This window comes from Microtus oregoni, unplaced genomic scaffold, assembly GCF_018167655.1.
Source record: "Microtus oregoni isolate MIOR12 unplaced genomic scaffold, Mior012 000007F_ref0000211, whole genome shotgun sequence".
NCBI classification, from domain to species: Eukaryota; Metazoa; Chordata; class Mammalia; order Rodentia; family Cricetidae; genus Microtus; species Microtus oregoni.
This window is the reverse complement of record NW_024543066.1, coordinates 24,200,861-24,210,797: the sequence shown is the minus strand read 5'-3', so window position 1 is coordinate 24,210,797 and position 9,937 is coordinate 24,200,861. Positions and strand designations below refer to the sequence as shown.

At 49.7% G+C, this 9,937-nt stretch overlaps 1 protein-coding gene across 1 annotated transcript; it reads left to right on the top strand.

Annotated features, from left to right (window-relative positions):
- The first annotated feature begins 1,302 nt into the window (after positions 1-1,302).
- Positions 1,303-6,376, top strand: LOC121450700 (serine protease 40-like). Its single transcript, XM_041655923.1, has 5 exons — positions 1,303-1,480; positions 2,086-2,248; positions 2,862-3,136; positions 5,459-5,625; positions 6,053-6,376. The coding sequence occupies exons 1-5, from the start codon at positions 1,303-1,305 to the stop codon at positions 6,374-6,376; spliced, it is 1,107 nt and encodes a 368-aa protein (XP_041511857.1).
- Positions 6,377-9,937: the final 3,561 nt, after the last annotated feature.

Here is a 9,937-nt window from a genome sequence, read left to right as displayed (position 1 = left end):
AGAGCCATCCAGCCGGGATACATGGCTGGTGCCTAATGACAGCTCTCTCTCCTGGACCCCAGAGCCATACTTGAGAGTACAGCTTACCTTCTTTCTCTCATCACCTCTCTTTATCCTAAACCTTCCGCTTCGAGTTTATGTTATGATATTACTAGTGAAATATCCAACCGTATGCCAGCGGTGGTGGTGGCACATTCTTTTAATTCCAGCACTTGGAAGACAGAGGATCTCTGTGAGTTCGAGGCCAGCCTGGTCTATAGAGTAAGTTCCAGGGCAGCCAGGGCTACACAGTGAAACCCTGTCTCAGCGTCTAGTCTAGAAACGTTTCCAGAGGGTGAATGCTCCTCATGGGCAGGTCTCGGTCAGAGCCAAGGGCACTCGCCCCCCTTTGGTCTCTTCAGGTAGCCAAGGCAGAGGAGGAAGTGTTTTATACAAATAAAGCCGCATGAAGCACACGCAATCACCATGAAGTGCCTAAGACAGCCATGCTACAAAATCTGCCCCAGCAAGCAAGGCTGGGGGCACAGAAAGTGCATCCTGTTCCAATCCGCCTTGACTGTTATGGCGGGGAGCTTAGAGAAGTGCGCGCAGGCAAATGTGTGCTGTTTTCCGATTTAAAAATAAAAAAAACCACAATAAGACGTTAAAAAGAAAAACTGGCTGAGAATCCCAAGGGCAGAGCTCTGAGTCCCAGGGAAAGCTTTCCCCAGGCCTTGGACTCTTAACAAGAGCATAAAACAGGGCATAAAACCGACTCTAAACCAGCTCCTTCCTTGTATTTTCTTCATTGCCCTACCTACCTTTAGCAAGTGACCCCCACTCACCCTCTACTAGTCCCAGCAGGCACGTTGGGACCGTTTAGTTTCTAGAACTGTGCTGAAGGGCAGTACTCGCTGGTTACTGGTGGGGACTCTTACCCACACATAGCCCCACCAGAGGAGGTAGCTGATGGCATTGTGGACTTTGATGAGATGGTGACGTGTCAGTCTCGATGATAAGACTTCGTGTTTTTGCGTGTGCACTGCAACAGAACGAACCTGGAAAATTCTGGGATGCGGTGAATGTTCCTTGGCCCCACTCCCCCAAGAGCGTACTTCTGCCGAAGCCCGAGAAGAGGGTCTGAGGAGAAAACTTTCTCCAGGGCGGACTGCCTCCCATGGACCTAGGTTTTCAGCACACTTGCTCAGCTCCGCGAGGTCAGGATGGGCGAGGGATGGAGTTCCCTAGAGGCAGTTTGCCAGTGTAGGCGGTTGTCTGCACGTGCTTTCTGTTCTGTCTGGAACCCAGAGGCAGGCCGGCCAGATGCGGGGCACCAGGGCCCAGCAATTGGGTCTGGGCTGGAGCGGAGCCTGCCTTCTGGCTGTTCTTCTCTGTTTCAGCTTCTTGCCACTCCATGCCCAGGACTACACGCCCCTGCAAAGAGCACCACTCACTGTGGGTGTCTGGCCCATCCCCAAAGGCCCCCAAGCCCAGCAGAATGGTAAGTGTCCAGAAGAGGAGACAGATGGGGGGGGCATGTCTCCTCCCTTTCCCTCGGAACATAGGCGGTTGGGAGGCTTTGCAGGCCTTTACACTGAAGGTGAAAATTTGGAGGTGGGGGGGTCTATACCGGATACCCACAGCCTCTGCTGATTCTTTCCCATTGATCTCTGGACCCCTCAGTTCAGGGTCAAGGCCATGCACGAGGCTATACTATGCTCTTCCTTGGGTTGAGACGGGAGGGCACACCCATCCAAAGACAATAATGGCCTCTGTCAGCCACGGTTTCTGCCTCTTCAGAGCTGTGCTCCTCACATTAGTAAAGTCTGAGGAGAGAGCCTGGCGTCATGCTCCTCTTTGCCAGCACCTCTCTTCTGTTGACCCTTCTTGACTCTCAGCCTGACACCTCCCACCCCCATCCCTGCCATCCAAGAGGCTCTTTGTTAGCATGAACTATGCCATTCCACTCTTGACCTTGGCTATGGCCACCTGAAAATGGAGAAGAGAGGCCATCGTGTCCCCTGAGTCCCGCTGATGCTGACATTTGGGGCACCAAGCACATGCATCCTGAATGCAGGTGCCTGGCGGCTGGGATTGTCTCCACAGTATGTGGCAGGACCAATTTCCAAGGGAAGATCTATGGCGGTCAGATGGCCAGTTCTGAGCGGTGGCCGTGGCAGGCCAGTCTGCTCTTTCACGGCAGTCATATCTGTGGAGCCGTTCTCATCGACAAAAACTGGGTAGCCGGTGCTGCCCACTGCTTCCAAAGGTGCGTGTTCCCTCCCCGGGGCCCTTCTGCTGGGAAGGGGGTGCAGGAGAGAGTCACTAGGAGGGAAGGAGAGGGGTGAAGGACGCAGAGCTGACAGTCCTTCTAGGCTGGGTTCTGGAATAGCTTGCTGCCAATGGGAGTCCTCTGCACTGTTGCCCTGCCCTTGCATGGTGCCCGCCACCTGCCTTGCCATCCCTCAATAAGGAGAGGCCCAGAGCTAGGAAACATATTTTTCCTTTTAGGTATTCCTAGAAGCTCTGAGAAAAACAATTCTCACGCAGCCCTGAGAGGGATCTGGTCAGGGCTGGAAGTGAGCAGTCTTTCTGCCTCCAAGATGAAGCAGTTGGATGCACCTCAAATAGTTTTTAACGGGAATGAAATCCACAGCTCCTTGGATACTAGGGTATGCTGGAGAAGTGATTGGAAGCCTCCAAAAGGACCAAAGTCCTCAGGCTGCTGGAGGTCATCTGCCCTTCAAGAGAAGGACCATCCCAGTATCAGGAGGGGAGGACCATGATGGGACATGCAACATGGCTGCCTGTAGGGTGGGTAATTCACGTGACACTGTCAACTGTCAGCAGCTGTCACACTCAGAGGTGCTGCCCTCCAATAGGTCCCGAAAACCATCTGACTACCGGATTCTGCTAGGGTACAACCAGCTGGGCAGTCCCACCAACTCCAGCCGGCAGATGACGGTGAATAAGCTCATCTTGCACGAGAACTATAACAAGTTCCACCATCAGGGGAATGACATTGCTCTGATCCAGCTGCACAGGCCTGTGGCGTACAGCTCCTCCATCTTCCCGGCCTGCGTCCCAGAGAATACCACGAAGGTGTTTCAAGCTAGGTCCTGCTGGATAAGCGGCTGGGGGATGCTCAGAGAGGATAGTGAGTACACAGGGCAGGTGAAGAGGGTGAGGGGCAAGAGACCGTGGAGGCCTTTCCTGTGGTTCAGATCAGAAGTGCGGGCTCTTTGATTCCAGAGCTCTAAGTGCGGTTGACTCTGTGCACTGCAAGGCACAGAGAACCAAACAGTGGTTGTTCTACCCTGGCCAGGAAAGACATGAGGTATCCTTAAGAGGATGAGAGTGGCCAGGCATGGGGTAGGTTTTAGTGTTTAACTGGGAGCCATTCAACTCTGAGAACCTTACTGTCCAACCCTTAAGGCCAGAGCAGACTGGTTCTGATGCACAGATCTGGTCACTTGGGGACCAAAAGCCTGAGTGTTGGGGACTGACATTCTCCTTGTCCTTATTCCCTAAACAATACAGTATTGCTAGTCTCTATATTGCATTTGCCTTGTGTCAGATAGTGTTTCAGATAGAGATGATTTCAAGTGTATGGGTTTTCTGCATACAAGGGAATTCAGTGTCTTTGGAGTTTGGTATGCTGGACCACAGGAAGAGCCTACTATCAGCAAGGGAAGCTGTTGATGTTTAGATTGGGAATACAGAGTTCCTAGGCAGTGATTTTACACAGGATGCTGTAGATGGAAGTTTCTGTCCCTCCTGGTCCCACAACCATTCATTCCCATAGAAACACACAAAGACTTATATTAATTATAATATTAATATAAACCTATTGCTCGGGCTTATTATTAAATAGCTCTTACATAATTCTTGTCCATGTTTAGCCACGAGACTTGGTACCTTTTCTCAGTAAGGCATTCTCATCTTACGTTCTCTGCATTTGGCTGGTAACTCTCTGCCTTTCTACTTCCTAGCATCCTCTTAGTCTGGTCACCTGCTTGGCTACTGGCCAATCTGTATTTTATTAAACTAATATGAGTGACAAATCTTACCGTATACAAGAGCATTATCCCATAGCAGAATGCTTTTTTTTTTAAAAAAAAAAAAGATTTATTTATTTATTTATTTCTTATGTATACAACATTCTGCCTCCATGTATGCCGGCATGCCAGAAGAGGGCGCCAGATCTCATTACAGATGGTGGTAAGCCTCCATGTTGTTGCTGGGAATTGAACTCAGGACCTCTGAAAGAGCAGCTAGTGCTCTTAACCACCGAGCCATCTCTCCAGCCCAGCAGAATGCTTTTAATTTAAGACAATATAATGACAAGTTAAATAAATATAAATTTGACATGAAACTTAGGGTCACAATCTGGCAAAGCAGCTCCAAGGAGGTTTACAGTCAGATGTTTCTCTGGGATTGGGATCAGTTTCACAGTCTGTCCCGAGAACAGTGGCTTAGCAGAACTAGAAGGGACAGACTTTCACTCTCTAAGGGCCCATGTCAGGGTAGGTAGGGTCTTCAGTCCTGGCCAAGCGATGGGAGTAAGAGCACAGAAGGAAGGTGTGGGCTGGGGCAGCTCTCAGAGCAGAGAACCTGGCCTCCCTAAGAGACCAAACTGTCAGCCATCTTCTGTCATGTCCCTGCTGATCACGGTTGCTGGGCCTCTGGGCAGGTTTGGGTTTGCTACACACAGGCAGCCCCTGACCAACCTTGAGGGATGTGCACGGTGACCTACGCAAGAAGTGAGCCGTGCTGTTGTCGGTCTGCACCTATGAGGCGACCCCAGGCCAGATCTGTGAGAGCACTTGGAAGCAGAGTTCACATCTCCAGGTCCAGTTGCTCCTTGTGATTGGCCAGTCTTCTTGTCGTGGTCCTAAACATTTCTGCTCTGAGTCCTATGCCAGGGTTGCACTTGGGCTCCAGCATCCCTGCATCAGACTCCAGCATCCCTGCCCTCAGGCTCCAGCATCCCTGCACCAGACTCCAGCATCCCTGCCCTCAGGCTCCAGCATCCCTGCACCAGACTCCAGCATCCCTGCACTCAGACTTCAGCATCCCTGCACCAGACTCCAGCATCCCTGCACTCAGACTCTAGCATCCCTGCACCAGACTCCAGCATCCCTGCACCCAGCTTGGGCTCCACAGAGCAGCCAGAGCTGTTGGAAAGCTAAATTGCCCTTTCCTTGACTTCTGTGCCCTTGGGTACAGTCTCAGTTCCCTAACCTGCTGAGGAAGCTCTGCCTGAGGTCCTCATGCTGAGACCTTTGCAGTCACTCTGACTTCCAGCTTGTCCCTGTCTTCCATAGCCCCACTGCTTGCTCTGGAATGCCACTTCCACTGGTCATCACATGCCTGTCATGAGCCCTTCCCTGCCACTGTGGCCTAGAGTGACTGCCTCAGGAAAGGGAGCTGACATCTTCCCTCAGCTGCCTCTTACAGCTGAACCCTTCTCCCACAGAGTTCCTGCCATCACCTTTCCCTCTGCAGGAAGCAGAGGTCTCCCTCATTGATAACAAGGAATGCGAAACCTTCTTCCATACTTCAGAAATCATCGGTCAATATAATGTTATAAAAGATGATATGATATGTGCTGGGGACGTGAAGAACGGAAAATCCATCTGCCTAGTAAGCGACCATGGCGCCAACACTGCAGCTGAGCTCAGCCATCTCTCTAACCCCGGCCAGCAGGCCACCGCGTGTGTTTTTAGTGGCTTCCTCTCCCGTGTGGGTGGTGGGACAGATGCCAGATGTTCAGCTGTTCTAGTTGCCATCCACATACTAAAAATCTGTGGTTGCCCCAGGTAGGTGCTGTACAAGGTCCCTCTGCAACTGTATTAAGTAGAATTCTATGATCCTGCCTCAAAGATACCGACTAGAGAGGACTCCTATGCTTTAAATAAAAGCAAACAAACAAAAATATGCCTCCATGGACCCAAAGGGCACCACTCAAGATAGCTGTAGAGACCTCTGGTCCCCAGCAAGTCCTTTCTAGCTTGGGCAATGTGTGTTCCTTCCTTCCTGAACCTATCAGCTATGTCTTCTCTCTCCTCAGGGAGATACTGGTGGTCCCCTTGTCTGCTCACTGAATGGCTCCTGGTATGTGGTAGGCCTGGGCAGCTGGAGAGCAGCATGTCTAGAGCCAATTTCCAGCCCCAACATCTTCACCAAAGTCTCCTACTATTCCAACTGGATCAAGAAGAAAAAGGAAGAGACACCGGACGCCGACCCCTTCTCGGCACCCGCTGACGAGAACGCACCCACTCTGGTCGGCTGGAGGAGTTACAACACTGTCATTATTCTCAAACCCAGTGTCTGCAGAGCCCTCCTCTCTTCTCAAGTCCTCCTCCTGCAGTCGATCTGGTTCCAGATTCCGTGATGGCGCTACAGAGCCATGCCGGCTCTCAAGATCTAGCAATCTTTTCACTGATACCACTTTCAATGTTTCCATCTGTGGGCTCATCTGCCTAGCTGAGGCTATCCCTGCTCCAGGCCTGACAGAATAAAACAGCTGAAGAAATTTCTGGATTCTTCTTCTTTTGTCTCATTAGCACAACCCCCCCCCCAGTGTCCCACCAGGCTTCCAGTTTTTCAATATCATAAGGCTACGTCCTCTCTGGGTGGGAACAGTAGTTGAGACAGCCAGGGAGCTGGCCTACCAGTGTAGGAACTGACTGTCTCCCAGCTGGCTTCCAGAGGTACAGTCCACCCCTGCCCCTAAGGCTGTGTGTTATTTCAGAAGAATGAGCCACTGTATTGGGCCAAGCCCTCACTATGTTGCCTTGTGTTCCTGGAGCAAGCCCCAGCTCAGGCATGAGGGGCGTCTTGCAAGCCCAAAGTCAAACAGTGCTTCTAGAGAGTTTGACAGCGAGCAGTGAGGGTCTCCGAGGTCTGACATCTCAATAGTAACCCTCAAAGTTCTTCTGCAAGGGCAGCAATCTCCCTAATAGTCTACCTCCAAACTCCACCCCTTGTCTGATAAGCCCCGCCCATAGTCCTTGCTTCAGCCTGCATTGGTGGCAGACCTGGGAATGACTGGCTTAGCCCTGAGCTGCCCTGCAGACCTCTGAGTCACCACATCCTACTCAGTCTGTCTGGGAGCTCACTAGGGCTCCACAGCACAGTCTCCACCCTCCAACATGAACTGGAGACAAGGGAGCCACTGGGCTCTTTGCAGACCCATGATGCCCTGGGAGAAATCCAGGGGCTTTGAGAAATCCTTCCCAAGCCTGTTAGAATACCCCAGGCCCTTCCCAGCAGGTGGGAACAAAACAGCTCTTGTGTGCACCACCAGCATGCTATGCCCACTTGCAGACCCTCTGCTGCAATGCCAAGATTCCCAGTGTGCACCCTGCCCCTTCCTCCCTCTCTGCAGGTCCATCCCTCCTTCCCTCCTTCCTTCCTTTTCTTCTGTGCCTAGCGTGGGCTCTGGCTCTCTTCCTGGGTTTCCATCACTGGGACAAGACAGCTGAGGAATCCGTGTGTAAAGCAGCAAGGCAGCTAATTTGGATCATAGTTTCTAAAGTCTCCGCCCTTGGTGTGTTGGCCTGTTGCTCTGCCCATAGTGACATAGCATGTCACGGGTGGTGTGAGAGCCAAAGCTTCATTTTAAGTTTTAGTTACTAGGCCTAAGAGACCCATGAAGCAAAAATACCCCTGATCGGCAAGCCGCTTGCCCAAGGACAGATACTTCCACGATGCTGGTGGCTATTGTTTATGGGACATAGCAAGCCATATGTGTTCATTCCCCTAACAAGTGTGTTTGACCCATTGGCACTGGATATGCTTTGTCACGCGTAGGCAGGAGGTTCACAGGCAGGGAATGTGTCAGGATGTACGCTTGCCCCTGTTTGGGCCTGATGAGCAATGGGGATTGTGGGTTTGGCATTCTTAAGCCCCTACAAAACTTGATTCGGGGACATTTTTCTTTTTTTTTGAAAAACTGGAGATGGACCTGGCTAGAGCCCATCTCCCTAGGCAGTGTTATTATTCGTGATGCACGGACCCTGGCAGGTCCCCTGGTGGGTGGGAGACCATGGCAGGTGAGAGACAGATAGATCTGCCATGCAGAGAGAGTGCTTGGGTACAGAGTTTATTTAGTGGGTATTGGAAAGGGTATAAGGTGGGGAGAGAGAAAGGAAGAGAGAGACATAGAAGGATAGAGAAAGAGAAGAAAGAGGAGGAAAGAGAAGAGAGATGCAGAGACCACCTTTTCAGAAGAAGGACAGACAGAGAAAGAAAGAGAGATGGAGAGGAGGCGCGGCTTATTTCTTAAAGGGACAGGGTACCCGGGTGACAGGGCAGGCCCACATTCCTACCTTTCTCTTATAATAAAAAGGTAAGGAGCTAGGCATGGCAGGTTAAGGAGATGAGGGGATTGGGTTCTCAAGACTGCTTCCTGCTTATTTGTGGGTGTCAGAGTCTTGGGGGACCTGAGAAAGCTGGGTGCTGGTCACATCCTGGAGTATCTGGTTGCTTCACTCCTATCCAGGATTTGTGGTGTGAAACTGTCTGGTGTCTCTTGGACCTGGTGAGGTGTTAGCAGAGCAGAAAACAAGGTTAAGTTTAGGAAGAAAAAAAATTTTTTTTTAGGTCCTGGTAATTGAGGAGGAGGCTATCAGGACCAGGGAATTAAGAGGGGGTATATCTGATCTGTTTAAGCTGAGTCCTTAAATTCAGCTCCCTAGAACTCACAAGAATTCTTTGAGTTTGTAAAACATAAGTTTTAGACACATACATTGTATAAACAGCAGTATATTTATGCCAGAATGATTGTGACAAATGTTTTTGCATAAATAAAAGTATCTTTAGAAAATGACCAAGAGAATTTAAAATCTTGATCTTGCAGTAGAGTCCTCTGCCAGAGTTAGAGTAATAGCTTATCAGCATTTTATTGATAATGTTAAAACTATGAAAGGCAGCGTGAGAAAGAAATTTGGTAACTTTCATTTGTTCTCAGACCTTTATAACTTACAGGTACACACCTTAATAACCCATATTTGCATATCTTAAACACCTTTTATTTAGAACATGTGAAATTTGTTTGGTGAGGTTGTCCTTTTTAAACTGGCAAAACCTCTCAGCTACCAAACTGCATCAGAGATCTTGGAGAAGGATAAAATTTCACATGAGTTATTGATTTAAAAATGACGGAGAACTCACTCGATTGGCTACCTTGAGCCACTCTCTTCAGGGTCCTCCATGGTCACTGAGGGCAGGGACTTTGAGGACTGTATTTGCCTTCTGTTGTTAGAAGCAGAGCCTGGCAGGTTTTAGAAGATCCTGTGGGTTAGGAAATCTGTAGGAAGACAAGCCTGCCTTGGCCTGAGCAGCTAAGCTGTCGATTCTACTTTTCCTTTATCCACTGTCTGGAGATTTTCAGTTTAGATGAAAGGCAGTTTTCCCCAGTGGTTAGCACTTTCACTTGATGAAGCTAATTGTGGATGGAGGTTGTTCTGTGCCCACCTGCCTTCTGTCTTCTTTGGAGGAAATAGGGTGCTGCTGCTAGGAACCAATCTGTCTCTCTGTTATGAAAAGCCCTTTATTTTTTTAAAATATTTATTTTACAATATTCTGTCTGTGTGTATGACTGCAGGCCAGAAGAGGTCACCAGACCTCATTACAGATGGTTGTGAGCCACCATGTAGTTGCTGGGAATTGAACTCAGGACCTTTGAAAGAGCAGGCAGTGCTCTTAACCACTGAGCCATCTCTCCAGCCCCTAAAGCCCTTTAATAATTAAACATTTAAATGCCATATTCCTCAGATCTCTGAACACTTGAGGGCTGTTTATCGGGTATAGATAAGTTATGACTATGATATAGGATCTGCCTGGAGAGCTGGATCCAGGCTTAACCGTACTGGCTTTTAACTTAACAGGAGAGATTTATATTTGTGAAAGACAAAGAAGAAAACACTGTTTGCAGTAGAAGCTTAGCAGT

What these genes read in the sequence shown, in the direction of transcription:
- LOC121450700 (XM_041655923.1), top strand. Translation starts at nt 1,303, where the DNA reads ATGCGGGGCACCAGGGCCCAGCAATTGGGTCTGGGCTGGAGCGGAGCC. An exon ending in GGGGATGCTCAGAGAGGATA is followed by an intron (nt 3,137 to 5,458) that starts GTGAGTACACAG and finishes CTTCTCCCACAG; the next exon opens with AGTTCCTGCCATCACCTTTC. An exon ending in ACGGAAAATCCATCTGCCTA is followed by an intron (nt 5,626 to 6,052) that starts GTAAGCGACCAT and finishes CTCTCTCCTCAG; the next exon opens with GGAGATACTGGTGGTCCCCT.